Raw genomic sequence first — 23,594 nt, forward strand, 5'->3', positions numbered from 1 at the left:
ATGAAGAGTTCATTATAGTTTTTTTTAAGAAACCCAAATCAAAGATGATCTGGCCTAGCAAGAATAAACCAGTGTATGTGCAGGAGCATCTCCTAAATTGAAATCCTATGAAATCACTATTCTACTAGAATTAATGCACACATTTGGGAAGTGCTGCATCATGTGGAAACAGGTTTCTTTACTGTAAGGCAACTCAGCCATTAGAGGGGGAGGACATGATTTGTAGTATACCTCAGACTTAAACATTCTTTTTAACACAAAACATTCTGTTTTTTTCCCCTGAGGTATACCTTGTAATACCTTGTACAGACTAGAGTTTGTAAAAACCTGACTCAGAGGCAATTTTTTAAACGTAAAACAAGAGCATTTGATAAGACTGTCAGCTAAGAATTATTGTATATTGATTGATGATAGACCAGCTACCAAAATGACTTCTAGAATTTTACAGTCAAAGCAGTAAAAATATTCAAGGATATAGTGGTTCTCAACCAAGGCTGTACATTCAGATCACCTGAGGAGTTTAAAACAAAACAAAGAAAAACCAACCTACAATGCCTTGGAGCCCTAGCTAGGTTTTGGTATTTGTTAAACCACTCCTAGTTTTCATGTGTTTAGCCCAGGTTGAAAACCACTATTACAGATTAATATTAGTTGTATAGTTACAGAATCCGTGTTCCTAGCCAGATATATTAAAGCTATGAGAAATGGTAGTGTTGTTTTATTTTTCTTGGAATGACTTTTGTTTGGTTAATTAAGTGCTGCTTATCAATGATATTTATTTCTTTATTTAAAACATTTATTTATTTTTAGAGAGAGGGGAAGGGAGGGAGGAGAGGGAGAGAAACATCGATGTGTGAGAGACACATCGATAGGTTGCCTCTCATATGCCCCCAACTGGGGACCTGGCCTGCAACCCAGGGATGTGCCCTGACCAGGAGTCAAACTAGTGACCTTTTGGTTCAGAGGCTGGCACTCAGTCTACTGAGCCATACCAGCCAGGGCATCAATACTCTTATTTATATGGCTGTTCTCAGTAATGCTTATGCTGTTTGCCTGAAGAAGTGTGTCTTATTAAAAATGCAATGTTCTGGATTAATGATGTTTTATGGCCTCATGTCAAATGGCCTCAGTATTTTTAAAGCTGACTTCAGTCGTGCTGTGGGATCTGAAGGAACGCCCAGGGAAATTCCAGCATAACTTGACAGGGGTGCTGTGTGTGTAATAAGAACTGCATAGGCAGTGTGTCCTAGAAGAGGCCATGAGCTGTTTTTCCAAGATGGAGAGGCAGACAGAGAAGTTCCGCGTGTGGATGGAAAACTTAACTCACCTTGACACTGGCGAAAAGAACAACAGGCTGCTCCTGGAACCCAGGGAACTTAAAATGCAGCTAGTTGGCTAAAGCCCTCCCCTGTCATCCCATCAGGTGCTCACGTGCAGATGCCTGCCTCCTAAGAACTGCCACAGCAGCCCTTTGATTCTTATGTGACTTTCCCGAATGTCGACAGTACATTAGAATTCCCGAAGACTTATAACAGTTTTTCAGTTAACTTTGCTGAAAATGGGAGTATTTAAAAACAACCCTTGAATCTATCACAAAATTAATTGTATTAACTATCTGGTTTTTGGACTGTGTAAGAAAGAGTATGCTTTTGCCCGCTGTAAGTTTCTTTTGATGATGTTTTGAAAGTCATAGTAGTAAAGTTTCTTTTTAAGCAATTAGATATTCAAAACAAAGCAGAATTTGACAAATATGGTTGGAACATAGAACCATATTTATATGGTAATAGCAGTGATCCTCACTTTATGCTTTTTCATGCTAAAATATAAATAAGATATAAAATAGGGAATCTTAGTAAATCCAAATGGGTAAATGATTAATTCCTCCTTGCAGTTATTTTCTACACTGTTGACTCACTTCTGATTCCAGTGCGGGAATCACGTAATAAATTCCACTCTGAGGATTATGAACGAATATACTGCATGAATGTTTTATATGGTTCTTCCATATATCATTTAATGAATTAGTTTCTAGTCTTTAATAAATTATATTAAATTGCATTTGTATGCAAGAAGAAGGAAATAATTTTTGAGCAAAGATGTACCTTGTACCTACTGGGCAAGATACTGCAGGGGAAGCAGATTAGACTGGCATTTGGTATCATGCATGAGAAAAATAGTATTTTCTGTTGCTATATAGATGAATTTTTTAATCTTGAGTGTTAACTTGAAGCTCAGTGCCTGAGGTAATAGTCTGGCAGATATCATCTGGTGAAATTGGTACCCTGATGTAAAGGGTACCCTCTAGAGGAGACAGATTGACATGGTCACTCTATTATGGGTATATATTGAGTGAGTTTTTAAGTTACTAGTGACTAAGTGTATTAACTATGTACTACCAATTTAATTTTGTTTTCAGTCCATGGACTGAAAGTAAAGGGCCTTCAGTATGTTAAAGGACCCATGGAGTATGTCAAAAGGAAGAAAATACCACAGGATGGAAAGTCTTGTAACATGAAATATATTTGTACGTGTAGTCTAGGATTGAGAAATACTGCTATTTTACCTTTTCTCCATTGCTGGGAATATTGTGAGAAATAGCTAAAATAGGATGAAATTTTTCAATAGGAGTAGGTTATTTTGCTAATACTAACTGGTTTTTTAAAAATTGTGCTTTCTACTGGATTTACTTTTAATAAAATTTTGTTAGTCTTTCCCTTCAGATTTATAACAATCATTTCTCAGTATGAAAAGGTTATTTTAAAATTTAATGAAGTTGCAACTTTGGAAAAATATAATTTGTATTTTACAGGAAGAAGGATAGGTGATATTTGGTTTCATATATAAAGTCAAGACTTTTAATTTATCAGTAACTACTCACAAAAATGGTCACCTGGTTTTTATTCAGTTTTAATTCAGATATTTGCAATTCAGAAATTAACTAATAGACTGAGTCATTTTTTTCTTTTTCTGGTTTTGAACTGAAAAATAATTGATATTTGGTGTTTTCTTTTTAGAACTTGGTGTATGGAGAATTGGGAGTTAACTTTGGGGAAAGCTTGTTAATGTGCTCAGTTTTCATTTAAGAATATATGTATGAATTGATGAAAAAGACTAGAAAGTTTCTTCTTTATTGTGTAATGATTGTCAAATTTCCTTTATGTAAAATTTGGCAAAGCCCTGACCTGTGTGGCTCGGTTGGATGGGCGCTGTCCCACAAAGGGAAAGGTTGCCTGTTCGATTCCCAGTCAGGGCACATGTGTGGGTTGTGGGTTCAGTCTCCAGTCGCTGATTGATGTTTTTTTCCCCCCTCTTTCCTACTCCCCCTTTCTCTAAAAATAAATAAATTAAATCTTTAAAAAATAAAATTTGACAAATAAGGGTAAGGTTTTGAACACCACTGCAGCCTAAAATAAATTTCTTAGTACACTGAACCCTTGCATAACATGTTAGTATGAATTTTCACCATAAAATGAGTTTTTTATAACTCATGGATTTTTTTCTGAAATGATAGTGCAACACTTGTAAAATTCTTCAGCTAATGATTTTTTTAAATTAAGTTTTATATCAATGGGAAGAGCATATTGGTTTTGGGTGACTGACCAGATTTTAACTAATTCATAATCTTTACTTGAAGTTGAGATATTTTTAGGGAAGTTTGTTTTGTCTTCAACTTTTTCCTGGGGTCAATGATTTTATTAGACATGGAATTTTAGACAGAAAACATTTAATTTCATCATGTTAACATACTACTTTTCTATTAATGTATAAAAACTGCATCAGGCACTTAACAGGTTTCTTTTTTTTGTTTTATGATTTAATAGTTGATGTATTAAGTATGTTCTGAATTGCTTTTTTATTTTTAAATTAGGATGTATGAATTCATTTTAAAAGAATAATTATAGACAAATTATTCCTAGTATTGACTGGATATGTTCTAATTTTTGTTATTATATAATTGAGTGAGAGGTGTAGAGGTTTTTTCCCCCATTAAGATAAAAATGAAAAATTACAATGAAATGGAATTATCGAAGGTTATATTTTACTTTTATTGAGGTAAAATTGACATACAACATTATTTTAAGGTATACAACATAATGATTCAGTATTTGCATATATTGCAAATTTATCACAATAAGTATAATTAACATCTGTCATATAGAGTCACAGAATTTTTTTGTATGGTGAGAACTTCAAGATTTGTTCTCTTAGCAAGGTTCAGATATACAGCACAGTGTTGTTGGCTGTAGTCACCGTGCTGTACATTATATCCCCATGACTGATTTAGGTTATAACTGGAACTTTATACATTTGACTCCCTTTACTTGTATACTTCACCTCCACCCCTCTCCCCCTCATCCTGCCTCCTGCCTCTGGCAACCACCAGTCTGTGAACTTGGTTTTGGTTTTAATTTGTTTCTTAGATTCCACATATAAGTGAGATCATATGGCATTTTTCTTTGTCTGTCTTAGCATAATGCCCTCGAGATTCATCCATGTTGTTGCAAATGGCAAGAATTCATTTTTTTAATGATTGAATAATACTTGTTTATATATATGTAACACTGCATTTTATTTATCCATTGATCCATTAATGGTTAACATCATTTTCACACCTTGGCTATTGTAAATAATGCTGCAATGAACATGGGGGTACATATATCTTTTCTAGTTAGTGTTTTTGTTTTCCTGGGAATTGCTGGGTCACGTGGTAGTCTATTTTTAATTTTTTGAGGAACCTCCATGCTGTTTCCATGGTGGCTGCACCAATTTACATTCCTGTCAGCAGTATGCAAGGGTTCAGACATAGATTTTAGTAATTGATATTCAAGGTAGGAATAACTTTTTGAGTATTTAGAAGGTGTTACACATTAATAATTTTGGGAACCTTTCTATATAATTTTAGATAAATACTTTGTGGAAAGGTTTTTGTAAAAAGTGGAACATGAGAATACATCGACATATAGAATATATGCTAAAATGTTGAAATTTATTTTAAAGTACAATCTGATATTTTTTGGTTTGGAGCGTTTAACAACGTAACAGGAACATATATACAAATTTTATTTTGATTTTCAGTTTCTCATTGGGCCTTGAAAATGTGTTGCTGTATTAAGAAATATTATTTTGAAAAAAACGTTTTTATGAGTTATGCTTTGTTTCTGTAATAATACAGAAACATAAGGGACGTTAAAAGAAGCATCAGGTATTTGAAGCAGTTTTAATACTTTTTTTTTTTTAAACATGAGTGCTGTTGGGGATTATTGAATTCTTTTTCACTAAGACAAAGTCTGTATTCCTAGGATTATAAGTATTTATTAGTACTGTGAGGTGGGGATTACTTTCGCATTGTGTGGTGTCATTTTAAAAAATATTTTTTTAATCCTCACCTGAGGATATATTTATTAATTTTAGAGAGAGAGGAAGGGGGACAGAGAAAAACATCAAATTAGTTGCATCTTGTATGCACCCCAACTGAGGATTGACCCCCACCTACATTTGTGCCCTGACCAGGGATAGAACCCTTAACACACGATGACGATCTAATCAACTGACCCACCCATCCAGTGACATTTTTATGTAGATGTTGTTTTAGAAGTGGTTAGCGGTCTTCCCTTAATTTCTCTTGAATTCCCTTAATTTCTCTGGAATTTTGAGAAGGGTAAGGAGTGTATCCTGTTGGACTCTTTTGTAGTCTTAAAAAGTGCTAATGCTGGAAAGAAACTTCTTTCAACCTGTAACATTTATCTAGACATGGTTGAAATGCTGTTTATTTAAGGATAAAATCTCGTATTTGGATTATTTCACTTCTCTAATAAGTACATATGGAATGTAGTTGCTGGTGTTTAAAAGAAGGCATTATTCCTTCACAAAGGTAAACGTGTTTTCTGATAATCTGTCTGCAAACTGCTTTTTGCATACTTTGTACTAATTCAGTGTTGTAGAACAATAAAATCTAATCATTTTAAGAGATTTCAACCAGCAGATTAGAACGATCTGGTTGTTTGAGCCACTTATTAGATAATAGTAATGCTCTTAATTATATTGATGCATATTTATGTATTATTAAAATTGAGTAATAAAAGCTCAAATGAAATTTTAATTTAGAACAACACAGGGAAATTAAAATCTTAAGATTTAATATTTTGCATGAAGTGTTTTTTTTTCTTCCACTTAGAATAAAGGATTCTGTAATTTGGGGGCTCCAAGAGAAAAGCTTGTGTTTTTAGTTATCAATTCAGAGGAATGGCCTTGTTTCAAGGGTGTGTGTGTGGACCTCCTTCAAATTCTGTAATAATTAATTCTGTATTTTTATTAACATTATAGTTGATAAGTTGTGAGAGACAGATAACTATGCAGTAGTCTACATGGATTTTAATGAATTTAGGTTGGTTTTTAAAAAATTAATTTATTTTTATTGTTGTTAAAGTACTGTTGTTTCCATTTTCACCCCACCACACTCCTCCATTCCCTCCCCCCCATTCTCGCCCCCCCCCCCACTTACCCCCTTGGCTTTGTCCATGTGTCCTTTATACATGTTCCTTGATGGCTCTTCCCCTATTTCCCCCCATTATCCCTCCCCCACCTTGTTACTATCAGTTATTTCACTGTCTCTGGTTATATTTCGCTTGCTTGTTTTTTTTGTTGATTAGGTAGTGAGATCATATGGTATTTGTCTTTTACTGCCTAGCTCATAAGCCGGGAGGTTGTTAATATAATATCCATTCATGGCATCTTCAATGTAAGAAAAAAATGTTGCTTCTTCCTACTCCCTCCCTCCCTGTCCCACCTGTCTCCCCTCTCCTTCCCTCTTCTTTTCCCTCCCTCCCTCTGTCTCTTTCTCTCTCTCCTTTCCTTTCTGTCTCTCAGATAAAAAATAAGTGGAAAAAATGTTGCCCACAGATAAACTTAGTTAGGATGATTAAATTCGTGGGAAAAAACATCAGTTTATCTTTTTCTCTTAAAATTGTGAATGAAGGCTTTTGGACCTCCTGTTTGTTTCATTAACAGATTGAGTAACAGCATAGAAGAGAATTTATTTTGCTTCATTGCTTTTGTCATTCCCTACTGGTATGTAGATTTAACAGCAAGGGTCTTTGAATATAGGTATACCTTAATTTACATAAATTTCTATGCAAACCAGTATATTAGAAATGAAATCATTTAAATCTCCTTGTTAAAGAAATACTATAGGAATCTTTTTGTTGAGCGAACAAAGCATTCCAAATTGATATTACTGATAAGTTTTTAAAAAATATTAACTGAATTTGCCCAATGGTACAGTTACATGAAAGTTATAGGAAAGACGATATCAGCTGGGGTGTCCAACCCATGTGACCCGTGGGCCGCATGTGGTGCAGGATGGCTATGAATGTGGCACAGCCCAAAATTGTAAGTTTACGTAAAACGTTATGAGTTTTTTTTGTGTGATTAATATTGCAGTGTGTGGCCCAAGACAACTCTTCATCTGGTGTGGCCCAGAGACACCAAAAGGTTTGACCCCCTTGGTACAGGCTTTGTGTTATCCTTATTTGTTTAGATAACAAGTTCCAGACAAGTTATCTTACAGAAGATGACCTTTTAAGTAATCGTATCTGTTGTTTTGTTTAGTTTATATTGATTTCCTTCACTCCTGTTTGTATTATTTAAATTGGTACGTTGAGGGTAAAATGAAAAAAGATTTTGTGGAATACAGCATGGTAGAAAACATATCAAAAAGATTTCAGCAAATTTATTAAAATTTATTATTAAATTTGTTATATAAGAATTGTTCTAAAAAAATTCTTCTCAAAATCCTCTCCAAAAATGACTTATATGCTGTCAGTCATTGTATAGATAAGGAAATTGTGTTTTAAATATCTAGAACAATTATATGAATTTTAAACAACATGAATAACTTTAAGTTTCTATGCATAATTTTATTTTTTTTATTTCTGTTTTTAATTCCTCCAAAGTTTAAGAAAGTTAGTGGGGATTGAAACCAAACTTTAGTGTACTAGTATTGAGTTGATCTTTTCATGTTATATCAAATTACCACAACATAGAATAGAATACATCCTAAAGAATGATGAAATAATAATCCACGAGGAAGTATATTACTTGGTAACAATAATATAATATTCATATTACAACGTAATACTACATTCATATTATAACTAAGATTTGGGAAGCATGTTATTAAATTGCTTTGATTTTTATTTTATTGCATTTTGTTTATATTCTTTATCTGCATTTGAAGTATAACAGCTAACCTAGATAAATAAAAATTTTAAAAAGGAAAGGTTTCTTTTTACTCTACTGAGGACAGTGTTGTTATTTTTAGCAGTTTCCTACAAGTTAATTCACATTAGGTGTTCCTGGATTAAGAGACCTGTTTTTCCATAATGAAATGGATGGTATTAGTTGTAGTTAGCATACCTAATGATAGATTTTTTCATGTTTTGGGGATAAATTTAGTATTTTTGGTAATTGGTATTTTGAAAAGAAAAGTAACATTACCAATGTTAACGTTAAAGGTCAAGGTTCTTTTCTATGTCCTATAGGTTATCCTATTAAAAATTGAAGACTACTTGGAAAATAAAATTTAGACTACCTTGTGGAGTAATGAAAATGCTGGAATGGATGAATCTTTAGCAGGGTACAGAGACATTTGGATATAGCTAAAACCATATCTAATTTTGATGTTTTTCCTTCATGTACATAGTACAAATATTTTTTTGTTCTCTATAAATCTGAAACCTCAAAGTTGCAGGTCATGGCTCTGTCTCTTGAAGTAATAGATGAATTAAAAGATGGTAACCTCTTCCTGTTTTCTGTACTTATAGGTTCCCTTGAATATCAATATAAATTACCTGTTTTTTTTTTTAAAGATTTTTATTTATTTCTTTTCAGGAAAAGGGAGGGAGAGAAACATCAATGTGTGGTTGCCTCTTGCATGCCCCCAACCCAGGCATGAGCCCTGAGTGGGAATTGAACTAGCGATTCTTTGGATCGCAGGCCGGCACTCAATCCACTGAGCCACACCAGCCAGGGCTAAATTACCTTTTATGTTTTAATAACCTCTTGATTCAGTTTTCCCGAGTATGTAATTAGTGGTGAGGGGTTAAATTTAAATTGTTTTTCTTTCTTGTGATCAACTTTTTAACTACCATGATAATCTTAAATTACTTGCATTTACCTTTTCTTTGATTATTCCAAAATTAATTCTTCATCAGTATCATGGGTAACTTTTCTGAGTGAACAAAATGCTCTCTCATATACCAGGATGATGTAAGAACAGACATATCCTTAAAATTTTAATTTTTGCCCTGGGAACTCTATAACATCTAAATTTTTAGTGATTGAGATGACTATAATGGGAAAAGTACAAAATAGACATTGATTTTTTTTAAATGACAACTCCCAAACAAAATTTCAGTGCATATTGCTGCATTTAATTTCTGTTTAGCCCTGTCTTCTTGACACTTTTCTCTTTACTGAAATAGGTTCATGATGTTATTCTGAGTAAAATATACACATGGCAATTTCTGGTGTTTAAAGCTGTTTTTCTAGAGATGACACTTTTCTATATAGATTTTTGTCTTTTTTGGTTGGTTCATCTTTTCTAAGAGATACTTTGAAAATGACAGCTTTTTATTTTTTCAAATTGTTCTATGTATATATTTTTTATTTTTTGATAGTAGTAAAAATACAGCATAAGTATTCTTGTAAGCAGTCTTATTTGCAGATACAAATTTTCATCTTGGTGAATATTTTGGTGTGTAATGAAAAAGCTGTTTTTTTCTTGGGTAAGTTCTCCAAAAATGCACATTCCTCTCTGCAACTCTTAAGGTTGCCCTTTTTTCCTCAATTCCTCCCACCCACACCTTATTCAGTTGCTATTCTTTCCCTTACTTGGCCACACACACAGCCCTCCTCCATAGATGCTTGGCTAGGTTAAGTGCTAAGAACTTTTCTTTTCAGGTATAACTTTTTTTTAACTCTCACTAGTATCTGGATTGAGGCTGAGTGTGATTTCCATCCCTCTCCCTGCTCTTGATGTGGTAGATAATGGCACTGGGCCTAGGTCCTTTTAATGACTAGGGTGACAAAGCCCATATGGCATCTTTGGCATCATCGAGGTAGATTTTTCCTGTCCTAGTGAGAGGTTTTGAGAGTTTGGCTGTAGTAGGGTGAAGAAAAGGAATTTTCTCTGGGTTTTATTGTATGTTACTGTAACAATAGAAATGGGAGGCAAAAGGGAAAACCATGTATTGGTTCATTACCCCACCTTTCTTTGGGCCCAAGATTTAGCAGTAGAGAAAGGAGGAAGAGTGATGTTTCCAGGTACCTGGGGGATACTAGAGGAATTCCTGTTTCCTAGGTCTAATCAGACTTCATACTGGGAGATTGATAACATTTGTGCTAGTGGAAGGGCTCTATAGGCAAGGATGATGTTAAATATGAAATAATTCAAAATAATCTCTCTTTGGCTTTGAAACACTTTTATATGAATACATCCAAGCTGACATTTCACTTGAAACAAAAATAAAAATAGGAAAGCCACATTTGTGATGATCTCATTAATTCCAGCAAAGCATTTACTTAACAAGTTGAGTTCATCTGTGACCAATATAAGGTAACAGCACAGGCAGTGAAGTTTTCTCAAAGCTTTCTTGCATGAATGAATGCCACATATAGCAGAGTTTACATTGCAAAGATTAGCAAACAAATCATGAAGTAGGGCAGGTGCTAATTGTAATGGAAAGGTGGGACAATAGACCAGTATTTGAATTCCTGTTGTGTTCTATGTTGTATCTTCTTTAACCCTCACCCTAACCCCGTTAAGACAATAAGTCATACAACTAGGAAGTAGTAGGCAGGGCTTTAACCTATGTGTTTGTTGCCAAAAATCTATGTACTTCCTATGCTGCTCCCAGTCTAATTTTGTATATTCCTCGTTCCCTCAACAGGGAGAACAATTACAATCTATTCTGGTTCCAGCTAACTGGGGTGTAAATTTCTTATCTGTAAAACAAGACTGGTAAATTTTGTAATTACCTTGTATAGTTTCAAAATTCTGTGGTTTTGATGGTCAGATTTGAAAAGAGGGATTTATCAGGAATAAATGTAAATAAAGGATTTTAGGTTTTGTTTTGCTTTGTATTTTGTGATTCAAATTGTTTCCATGAGATTAAGAAGAGAATATATTTGAAAGAAAATGAATTCATAAAAAGAAATGTTGGAGGACAATAATGCAGAAGGTTTAAGGTGATAAAAGAGGAAACTTCACTGTGTCAGGAATGCATTTTGGTATTTGAAAAGTTAGAACCTATTTATAGGCTAGTAGGTCAGTGAGAGGGCACAAACCTATTTCGAACATAAAATGGATGAATTAATGTTCGTAAAAAAGTAGCCAGTGGATTGCTCAACTTTTAATTTTTCTTGCCTTGTAATTGTAACAAGCAGCAAAATCTCAAAATATTCCAATCAGGAGGAACAATAGGACTTGGATTAACCACAGACCAAAGAGTTCTTAACTAATAGTGTTAAATTTACCTTTAAAGAGAGATGGTTTTAATTATTGTAGAAAAATTAGTGAGTTCTTTGTTATAAATTTGTTTTAAGATTGTGACAGAGATGAGAGCAGATAGGAGAATGTCTAGTTTGAATAACATGGAATGTGCTTACATTAATGACAGTTTTAAATTGTAAATACTTGAAGTGGCTAGTTGGATGTTCTGAAAGTCAAAATCTTGGTATCAGCGCTACTGTTTTAACAACATAGTGGCATAATCAAGGGAGAGGAAGGACAGTATCTCTTTGCTTATTCCCTCCTGTAATAGATTGATGAATCATTGGAAGCAGAGATTGCTGCTTCTGATATTAATGGGTGAGTTTTCCTAGCTCCTCCTCCCTGGTTTGATTTTTTTCTTCTTCAAGAGGTACTTCTTTTTTTTCTTGTACATATTTTATTTTTTTGGAGAGGGGGGAGCGGGGAGAAAGAGAGGGAGAGAAACATCAATGTGTGGTTGCTTCTCATGCGCCCCCAGCTGGGAACCCAGCCCACAACCCAGGCATGTGCCCTGACTGGGAATCGAACTGGTGACCCTTTTGGTTTGCAGACTGGCAAACCAAAACTGAGTCACACCTTCCAGAGATACTCCTTTTAAAAGGCAGATAATACCACTATAGAATCTTAATTTTGGCATGCAGTAAGTCACATTTTAAGAATATTATAAATTATCATCATTGGTAAGCTAATACTTATTTACTGGTAAAGGCCCAAAACTCTGATGCTAAGTGCATTAAACATATCTTAGTTAATCTTGGTTTGCTGATGGTCAATGTAAGTTGTCCTTGGAACACAAGATCCTTAATTTTGTTTTTTTATTGAAAGACATAGTTGGAAAGGCAACTAATCCTTTACTTGATTAAAGTGTGTATAGTATTGACTTGTCATCATTTGACTATCCTAGAAATGGAAAAATGACAGTGATAATCATTTGTTTAACTGCTAAGTGTAATTCAAATATGAAAATATTGCTGTCTTTGTTTATGATGAATACTAAATTTAAGCTAAGCTATAAGGTGTGCTGTTTGGAAATATGGAAGATGCAAGATTGAAGCCAGATAACAAGTTTATGCTTGTATTTCCTACTGATGAAGACTTTCAGACAAGTTTTTTCCATGGGTAGGTGATATCGCTCTGCATGTACATATACACTTAATACTTTTTTGCATGATTATACATGTAGGAGTGGTACAATTTTGACTTGACTCTTGACCTGTTGCTTCAATTTGGTGATTGCGGTAGGGAATGTGGGACAAGTGGTTATAAATGGTATTAGTGATACAAATTTTAAAATCACTAAATTTTTGTAAGCACAAAACACTTAAAAAATAAAGCCCTTTTAAAAATAGAACATTTGGTCAAATAGTCAATATTGTACTTGACCTTCATACCTTCTGCACTCAAATTTGGACATCACATAGTAGTATCTTTATTCCATAATAATCATTTTGAACTCTGACGAGAACTCCATAAATGATACAGCTGTCTTTTTTTAGAAAAGAAAAACCTCAACATGAGCCAGTTTTTTTTGCTAATAGAAAATCCTTTGCCAACTGATTCTGAGGTCACACTGTTGAATTTTTTGAACTTGATTTACCCTTTTGGGAGAATTAGAAATTAAGTAGTTAGCAAATTTTATGATCGTCAGAATTTCATATTGTGACATGTCTGTTCTTTATACAGTGGCACTTAATAACTCATTTGCCTTTATGTTTGGTCTTTTGTTTTGTTTGTTTTAAAAATGTTGCTACATAAACCTGTGGTTTGGGAACTTAGTTTTAAGGGATAAATACCCCAAGTGTGTTCCATGTTTTGTTCAGTGACAATTTACACAATGGATGTTTATATTAAAACAGTAATCTTTCATTGTGTTTTAGATAATGATTGATTGGCATATGTATTCCTTTATAGTCAAAGTCTCATAAAATAGGTGTGTTTAATGTTAATTTGTTGGATGATATTAAACAATATTTATGGAAGTAAATAATTTGCCTGCACTTCATAAATTAGGGGGAGAAACAGCATTCTGTTATTTCTTTCTTAGAAATTGGAGGTAGTGAGGAATGTGTTTCATACTTGAATGAAAACTTGCTTTTCACTGTTATATTAGAAAAGGGGTAACCTTAGCATTTTAAAGCATGTATCTATTCTACAAGCATGCATATTGAGTTATTTTAGCATGAATCTCTGTAGTGTAATTACTTTGGAACTCAGCTGCCTTTTTTTAGTTAGGGTGATTTGGAGATAGAAGAGATCTCTTATATTTCCAGCAAGAACTTTAATATATTCCTCTAAAATAACCCATAAGATTGCATATTGTTTCCTTGGGGTGTGAGCTGGTTGTGTTTCTCAGGAAAAAGAAAATATCCCGTACAGGATGTCCAAAGCAAAATCCTGAAGATGGATATTGTATTGTCTTTTTGTAGAATGTTGTAAAATGCACAACATCTCTGATATTATAAAAAGGCTTCCCTGGAAATAGATAAGTCAGTCAAATAGAGCTCTTAGTGTTAGTTAACCTTATTTCTTTAAAAGTAGGAAACTATGTATTTGATTTTCTTCTTTGCATCTACTGGGGAGTTTTAATATTAGCTAGTAAAAGGAAGAACTACATTCATTCTCTTAAAAATATAAATTGAAGTTTAATAGTTAGCATTGTTTCTTTTTTTCTTTAAAAATCAGTTTCACTTTCTCTGTGGAGTCTTCCCTTTTTTCTTAATCTTTTGCTCTTTAAGAGTATGATGTCGATTCAGTGTAACATTGTTCAGCATAGTCTTGTCTTCTGTTCTTCATAACACTCCTTTCCCTCTTTCCCAAATGTGTCCCTCATCTTTGTAAGCTCGGGTTATCTTTTCTACTTTCACATCATGTACAAAATAATAGATGTATAAAGTGCAGCTTTCCTGTAGCTAGAGTAATAAAATGAAGACAAACGACATTTAGAGGGCTCTTAGTTTTAGAAGTATTTTTCTCCCCACAAGTTAGATACAAGTATACATTTTCTTTCCTCCCTAGATGGACCTCCAGTTGTAGCTCATTATGATATGTCTGACACCAGCTCTGACCCAGAAGTGGTAAATGTGGACACTTTATTGGCGGCTGCAGTAGTTCAAGAGCACAGTAATTCTGTAGGAGGCCAGGACACAGGAGCTACCTGGAGGACCAGCGGGCTTCTAGAGGAGCTGAATGCGGAGGCAGGTTGGTCTCCCTCCCCTTCCCCTTCTCTAATGTAATGTGCATGTGTCCTGGCAGCTGTGTTCCTTATAGTGGGCCCTGCTGAGGTGAGCAGGCTAACCAGAGGCATCTGACAATAGATGATTGTGACCATCCAGGGTGCTGTTTATAAATAATTAACTGAAAAGGAGATTTGGGTAACATGTCATTTATTTTTCCTAATCGGGAGGAGGCAAAAACAACAATATGTAAGACATGAATTGTAAGCATAGGTAGATTTTAGTATGCACATTTCTTGGGTTAAAAATGCCTGACATGTAAAAACCATCCAGATGTCCCACTATTCCCCCTCAACCCCCCTTCCTTCATCCCACCCCCATTTCTCATGGTTTCCCTCACTCAAGCTACACGGCAACCTTGCAGCTTGGGGAGGGGGCTGTTCCTATACAGTGCTGCGCTGTTTCTTCCACCTCTCGGTGTGAAGTGTCCCTGTTCCTTCCTCTGCTGTAGTTCTCATTTTTGTCTTTTCTAACCATTTTCTTTCAGTTTCTGCTTCTGTTAGCTCATGAAAATCTCTGTCCCTGTTTTGCATTACCCATTTTGGTTCTGTGATGATACCTAAAAGTGGTATTATTTATTCACTAAAAACCCTGTTGCTCTTACCTTTGAAACCTTGCAAAGGTGCCTCCAAGTTTCCTTCAATATGTTTCTCAAAACTCAACATTCTCATCAAAGCCTATTTCTAGAAGTACTAGTACTTGAGTTTAAGAAAAGAGGGGAGGCTGTTGACAGACTTTATGTAGTACGTATTTCCTTTTGTGTTATGATAAGATTATGGTTTGCTAGTTAAATTATAAATTGATTTGGCTTTTCCAAGTGGATCTAGTAACTTAATCACTATGTAAAATGTTTATGGGAAATGAGTTTTGTATTGCACAAATAACAATGGATTTTACTTTAAAACTTTTTGTATTGAAATTGTTAGGAAATAAAAAACAAAACAGAACTCCACAGATCATTGTCAATTTGTCCTTTCATACTTTTTGATGGAAGTATATAAAAATCTCTTATTGTTAAGCTTCTAATTTATTTTGACTAATTTTGGAGCAGGACCTGGATTTAATTTTAATTATGTTTTGACTGCTAACTGCTTATTTGTCCTTAGACAAGCTATTTCTCCTCTTCATTGTAATGGGTATATGTATAAATATTTGCTTTGCCCAACAAGGGTCTTTTAAGGATTTAACATGTATAAATACTTTAAAAAGAATTAACACTTTATTTCAAAGGACAGTAGTTTGACCACATTTTGTGCAATATGTGTTTCTGAGTTTTATAATTTGTTCCATATACTGGGTAGTTTATTTTTGATTTTTGTCCATTGACAATTAAGTGGTCCAGTCCATTCTACTTTAGTTTTATTTCCCTGTTTTCTTAGTCTTGCCATTAAGTAGACTATTGTAAAATCTTGAGAAAAACATGGATAATTACCTTTTTTTTTGCTTTTCATATAGAGAATTTTAATATTACCAGTAGTTGGAGTTCTTAATACTGACTTTTGACCCACAACAAACCCAGCAATTTCATATGATTCAGCCTAATGGTACAGGGTTTGGGATCTTGTATCGTTCAAGTTAACAGCCTTGGGGAAGGCATCACATTTTCAGATTCAAATGATCGTTAGCTTGAGTATTCAAAGCATCACTAGGCTTTGTGTGCTTAATTCTATATTTGATTGTCTTTTTGAATTTCAGTTACACAGTTACAAATATAGAATGTATTGCTCAGGTACCTACCACCATTCTTAAGACATAAAACATGGCAAAAATATGTGAGAAGGAAAACACCTATAGCTTTAACTTTGTTCACCTTCCTTTTTCCCTTTCCACTCCAAAGCTGTCCTGAATTTGGTTTTGATGTTGGGTATTACTCTGTATTTCTTTATATTTTTATTGCATTTGATACAAACATGCTTTAATACTAATTGGTATCACACTGAAGGTAATCACTTGCAACTTGGTTTTTCAGTTCAGTATTTTGTGAGTTTTGTTTGTCTTAATAATTGTGGCTCTAATTCATTCTTTTTTTTTTTTACTGCTATTTAGTATTCTGCTGTATGATTATATCACAACTGACTTATCCATTCTCTTACTAGACATTTAAGGTGCTATTCCAAATGATACTGCCATGAACATTTCTTGTATGTGTCTCTTAGTACATGTGTGTGATAATTTCTCTAGGGTATAATATATAGAGAGAACATACGTTTGTATCAGGCCATAAGTTATGTGTAGATTTTTGTGTATCATAGCACATGTTCATCACTGTTCAACAGATCTCTGTAACATTTTCTTATGAAACCATTTTCATAAGTCTTTTTCAAGGCTTTTATGGCTCAAAGTCTTTTCCTCTGAATATGACAGTGTAGGTATATGAGTAAAAAAATAAAACATAATACACTCAAGTTTTAATGTAATTGTTATTGTAGAAACTCATTTTGTGATTTTTGGGTATACTTAAAGAGTGTTACATAAAAATGTTAAAAGAATTTAGCCTCGATGGCCAGTTTATAGTTTTGAGACCGGAACTAATAATATCAACTGGATGGTCATTCTTGTGGTTTGAGTTCTAAAGGTTAATCTCCCCCTCCCAACAAAACGAAAACCCAGTCACTGAACAGACTATTCAGGTGTTAATAGCAGCATCTCAGACCTGGTCAGCAGCCCTGCTCCATTTAGGATCATCACTTAAGTGATCATTGGAGAGAGAATAGTTTCCCTCTTTTTCCAAGCAGTTAGACCATGTTCTTGTATGCAAAATATTTTGTATTGTTTTGTTTTCACTTTAACCAAGGCAAGAGAGTTGAAATTAGCAAAGCCCCTGGTCAGTGAAAGACCTTAACTTTCCATTTCAGCTGTTGTCATGTGTTTGCTTTTCTTCCTTGAGGTTAGAATTGTACAGTGTAGTAGGTGGCAACAAACATCCTGGTTTTGAACCAGCAGCCACTGACAAACTGTGTGACCTCAGGTAAATTACGTAAAGCTTCAGTGTTCCCTGTTTATAAAACTGGAATAAAACTAGTATCCACTCTAAAACGTTAGTTACCATTAAGTGAATAACGTATATAATGTGCTTAGTACAGGATACAGCACATTGTAGGCCCTCAGGAACGCTAACCAGCATTATGTTAATACATTTATGATGAAATAGACCAAATAATGAATGATTAATGGACCCATTCAATGGATTTCTAATTTATCGTCTTGCCCTGTAATGGGTTGTCTTGCTACAGTATTTCCTCAACTTTGTCTGAGCATAGAAATTACCTGGGATGTGCCCTGGCTGGCATAGCTCAGTGGATTGAGTGCGGGCTGCGAACCAAAGCATCGCAGGTTCGATTCCCAGTCAGGGCACATGCCTGGGTTGCAGGCCATGGCCCCCAGCAACCACACATTGATGTTTCTCTCTCTCTTTCTCCCTCCCTTCCCTCTCTAAAAATAAATAAATGAAATCTTTTTAAAAAAATCGTAAAGACAGTTGAATGCCAAGTAATTAAAAAAAAAAAAAAGAAATTACCTGGGATGCTTACAAAAGTTCAGACTTGAAGGGTTTTATAAGTATATCTGAAATGGTGTCTGGGAATCTTTTTAACAATCACTCCCAGGTAACTCTTTCATTGGACATGTTTAGGAAATTGTACCAGTGTGTCTGAAAATGGCTTAATTTTTGTTTATTGTTAGTAATAACTCAGTGTAAACATAAATGTAGCTGAGGCTAAGAGAAGCAGAAGTCTGAAGTTCTCTTGGTGTGGAAGGCTTATAATTGTGGTAAACTAAATTTATTTAGAGTCCCCTGCCCCCCAGGAAATTAAAAATTCTAAACAAGTGATCGCATTTTTTCCATCAGCCTTCTTGTCAAGAAGGTAGACTATGACTATTTTCCCAGTCTTAAAATAGGGATGGTAATCTTGATTTGTCCATTGCACAAGCTTAGTTGCAGTGCAGAGAAACAAATCTTGGGTTTCCTGTCCTTAGTGTAGGGTTTTTTATAATCAGACCAGAATGGCCATGCTTCTATTATTAGCACTTTAAAGTCAATATATCAGTCTTCTGAAGGAGATCAAGTTTGGTCAGGTTCCTCTTGTTTCCTGGCTTCATATGGACTGTAAGATTCTAGATTTCTTACTTCCTCTTCCACTTTGTAAAGTTGTTTTTAAAGTGCTTGTTGAACAAACTAAATACAAGGTAATAGCTTGTTTTAAAGCTAAATGAATAGTGACTTAAGACATTGACTTGTGGCATAGCTAACCTGCTACCGCCATCCAGTATGTAATATTTTCCTTTAATGTGCTACGAACAGGTCCAGGACTAGTCCTCCAGTAGATGTGTGATTTAAAAAGTAGCTACATTATTTCTTTTGAAGACAAAAGGAGAATGTTTGCCATGATAATTTAGTTACTACTTTTTGTGTTGGAAAGGTCTATAGTGAAAGGATAAAAATTTAGAATTTTTTCAGAGTGAAAGAAGTTATCTTTTCAAAGAGCTGCACAGGTGAAGACCTACATGGAGATAGCCAGCTGTCACATAACTAAATCTAAATCCTCTGATTTATTTTTAGTTTAATATATGGTAATTTTAGTATTTACACTTTTTCTACAGGGCTTATTCTTGTTTTAGAGGGGGAAGAGATTACAACCACTGACCGTATTTGAAGACCCTAATAACACCTTCGGCTCACTTTTGTGTATTCTTTAGGCATTGTTCTGCCATTGGCTTCCTGGGAGGTCATGGGGTTGGGAGGCAATGGGGAATGGTTCAAAGGCCAGAGAATGTCAGTTTCTGCATAGGAGCTTCCAAAGGAATGTGTGCCATGCTAAAGAGGGTCACATTGAGAAAAACAACTGATCATGCTGGCTCTGAAGCAGACTGGAGAGGGGGTGCATTCCTGGTTACTAGAGAATGTCTTGGTGGCTCTTGAAGAGCATGTCATCTCACAGACTTGTGTGGGTCTCAGCCAACTTGATACCTGAGTGGTGTATTCTCTCCAATGGCTCTGGTAGGAAATGTGGCAAAACTCTCACACCATTAGTCTAAAGTTAACATTGACCAGGAAATTTGTTTTTAGCCCTCCAGTCACTTAACCTCATATGCCTAATTTTGTCTTATACTGATATTTAGACGAAGTAATGAAAAATGCTGGCTACAAGAGCATACTGTATTTTAAGTGGTCAGTTTTAGAGCATTATATAAATTCTGTAGCAATACTAAATGCCTGAAGGGTTGGATTAATATTTTTATGCCCTTCCCCCCCCCCCAAAAAAAAACCCTGCCAAAATGGTTTGGATTGATTTAATAATATAAAAGCAATATGTAAATTATTAGTTTCTGGATCCATAATGGATAAAGTTAGGAGAATCTTAAATACTGGGATGATTGCCTTCCTCGTGTTAGATATTATAAAATTATAAGCAAAATTAGCATAACCTTTTTCATTTCTGCTCCCTGCTTAAAAAACAAAACAAAATAGGGTGATGGTATTTACAGATCTGAAATGAGGTTATGTAGGCGAGAGGGGTCAGGATGAGGGGCCTGATCAGTGGTAACTAGGTATTCAGAAACATTGATGACTAAGACATCCCACAAGTTGGAACTGTAAGTTAGAACTATGAAGATAGAACTGGGTACAGAGATACTGAGAATTAACTAATTTGCTGTATTCTTAATTGTGTTTTCTTAATTATTGTTGTTTAAAAACATTGATTAAGGAGGAAGGGTTTCGTTATAGCAGCCATGACTCCTACAGTCTGCCTTTGTAGTTTGGTTTAATTCATTTAGCTAGTTTATTCTCAGAATGGTAAGGGCTGAGCCCCCTTGCTGAGAGTCTACTGCAGGGGGTTAAGTGTTTCTTGGGGCTCAGCTTCTTGCTTCAAGTAGGCATGGAGAACTTTGGGGTGGATGTACATACAAATAACGAATATTCATATGGTAATAACAATGTCAGGACATAAAGTGGGGGTGGGGTGGGCAGGAGAGAGAAAGAGAAAGGAAAACACCCTGGCATCAATATATAACAGTAAAAGGAAAACATCCTGGAAGATACAGGCTCTGGGAAGATGGCGGACAGTAATTTGTAAGCGATCCTGACACCAAAACGGAGGTGTAGGAGCAGCCTCAGGACTGCAGGGGAGGTGGCGTTTTCTGGAGAGTCAGGTTTCCACAAGTGGTGAAGAAAAGTTCAGTGCAGTTTTCCATGGAGCTGGCATTCCAGAGGGCAGTGGAAAAGTTCAAGGAAGGTGAGGTAAGTAGTGGGTGGCTGGGGTAAAGGAGAGTAACACCAGAGTGGAGGATAAGGTGAGAGAAAAACACATAGTTCTAGAAGCTTGTATTTTATGGGTGGCCGAGAGGCTGGAAATACAGTGTTTAATTTTTTCATAACCATTTGTTTTCCTCCTTCCTCTTCCGAATGCTTTCTCCTTTTCCACTGAGGGCTTTTCTGTATTCTCATACTTTTATCTCTGCAAACACTGTTCTACTTCATTGAACCCATCAGCCAGTTTTCATCAATCCCCTCCTAGTTCACTTCTTTCACTGTCTAGCATATATAAGCCCAACTCTTCTTTGCCAAATATCCCAGCTCCTGGTGTTTTGGCTTTCCTGTAGAACCCAGCTGGCAAAGTCTGCTCCCTGGACTCACACTTGGAGCCTGTATTCACACTGCTAAGCATAGCTGGAGAAGGTCATGTGGTTGCAGTTAAGGGTTGCATTAACTTTCTAATCTGGAACTTCCTGCTGTCTCGCAGTACTCTCCAGCAGCTCCTGCTTTTTCATAGGCAGCATTCTTCATAGTGACTACCCTGCCTACACCTGATGGTCTTGCTGCATTCTTCACAGGTCAGAATTACCTCAGCTTCCTGCCAGCAACCCTGTTTGTTCTCTGACTTTTTTCCCCTAAATATGGCTAGGTCTCTCCCATCTTTAAAATCTGTACGTACATACACATTCCCCCTCCCTCAAACTCATCTTCCTCTTTCAGTCCCATCCTAACACCTTTTCCTCCATAGCCAAACTTCTTAAAAATGTACCTGCTCTTCCCTTTCTTGCTGTGGCCTTGCATTGGCTTCAGCCCCATCAGTCCCTCTGAGGCTCCTTTTGCTAAGATCATGTATGTGGTATGTTAGTCCTGATTGTAGTGGGCTCTGCTTAGTTCCGTATTGGCCTGCTCTGTTGGGTATGGGCAGCACTTCTTCCTGGAAATACTCTTTCCCTGGTGTCCTGGCTTCATATCTCTGGGATGGATTTCTTTTTTCCTTGCATACCTTGGTGAGCTCCTCTTCCTCTCTCTATCCCTTAATTGTTGGCATTCATCATGGTTCTGTTCTAGGCCCCCCTTCACTCCTCTGGATGGCCTTTATCTCCCCACCTATTTCTGAGGACTTACCAAATCTGTATTTCCTCTCTAGACCTCTGATCTGAGACTCAGAACAGTACTTGCAACTGCCTGTTGAACATCTTACAGGCATGTCATTAGCGTGTCCCAAGCTGTTTATTGGTACACTGAATAGGATTGTAATTCTATCCAGCTACCTAAATTAGAAACCTAGACATCATTTTTTACTACTTGTGTTCTTACCTTTGTCTGTTATCCAACATTACTAACGTTCTGCACATACATACACATAGAGTATTTGCCATTTTATTTCTCCCCTAGTGCAGCTGTAATCATTCCTCATCCAGGAAACTAATGTAGTCTGTTTTCCTTGCCTGTAGTATTACTTGCCCTCTGTTAGTTCCCTTTTTACACTCCAAAAGGAAAATTTTAAAAGTGAAAGTCTAGATCATGTCACTTCTCTGCTTAAATCCTTCTGTGACTTTCTACTTAAGGTTAAGTCCAGACTTCTTACATGATCTCACTTCTGACTTTACTAGCCTCATTTCTCATTTTACTACCATCCAAATCTCAGCAAACTTGTATACCCTAAAGAGTAATACATTGTTTCCTATGCTACTCCTCCCCGAGAGCTGAGCCTCCTCGGTTATCCTTAAGTCCTGGGAATGTTCCTTTTCCGTGTGCTTCCGGGGCACTCTCTACCTCCCTGCCAGAGCAGTTTTCAAGCCATTGTTCAATGGACTGCTTTTTATTATCCCTGGATATATTGTAAGCTTGTTGAGGGTAGAGAGTATACCTGCATTGTTCCCTGTAGTATTACTAGCACTTAGCACAGTGCATAGCATATTATAACCTAAAGTAATTATTTTAAGAGCAAATAGATGAAGTAAACTGTTATAGCTGCACAAAGCAAGAAAATAATTGCATATGAACAAAGTGAAGGTTTGGAAAAGAGAGGCTTATCTATTTGTATTTTTTCTTAGAGTTAGAGTAGGAATAGTGTGCATGACAGTAGTGATAACTACAACACTGAAGTAGAAATCGAATAAAAGACGCGGCCACAAGCAAGGTGATAGAGTCAGAGCAAGAGGTTTACCAAATCTAGACTTAACCAAACTCCATTCCAACAGCTACCCTACATTCAACAAAACTGTGTTTTGTCTGGTGAATGCCACCTTTTGTATGTTTGTACGGTTCAAAGATGTATGCCCACTGCCAGTGCCACATATAATCCTATTTAGATTATTTTTATACAGAAGGTTAACAAGCCCATGTAGACTGTACTATCTCAAACGCCGGTTGTATCTAGAAACCATCGTAAGCTTTTTAAATAGTTTTTTACAGTTTTCTGTTTTTTCATGTATGCATCATTTTCAGTAGAAAAAAGTAAAACTAATATAAAGAATTGTAAAAAAGACCCGTAATCATACTCAAACTTAATTACTTTTCACAGCTTTTATCCAGCACCTACATGTTCTTGTAG

General features: G+C 35.5%; 1 protein-coding gene across 3 annotated transcripts in view; it reads left to right on the forward strand.

Annotated features, from left to right (window-relative positions):
• The window catches only part of CUNH18orf25 (chromosome unknown C18orf25 homolog), a 70,086-nt gene that overhangs the window by 31,944 nt on the left and 14,548 nt on the right, over nt 1-23,594 (forward strand). For 2 of the 3 annotated variants that reach the window (XM_045849825.1, XM_045849824.1), the window contains exon 3: nt 14,567-14,749. The exons of the other annotated variant lie outside the window; for it this stretch is intronic. In XM_045849825.1, the coding sequence (XP_045705781.1) occupies nt 14,567-14,749 (183 nt within the window). The remainder of the gene's footprint in view (nt 1-14,566; nt 14,750-23,594) is intronic. 3 annotated transcript variants of the gene reach the window in all.

This window comes from Phyllostomus hastatus, unplaced genomic scaffold (genome assembly GCF_019186645.2).
Source record: "Phyllostomus hastatus isolate PE091 unplaced genomic scaffold, TTU_PhHast_1.1 phas_contig_80, whole genome shotgun sequence".
NCBI classification, from domain to species: Eukaryota; Metazoa; Chordata; class Mammalia; order Chiroptera; family Phyllostomidae; genus Phyllostomus; species Phyllostomus hastatus.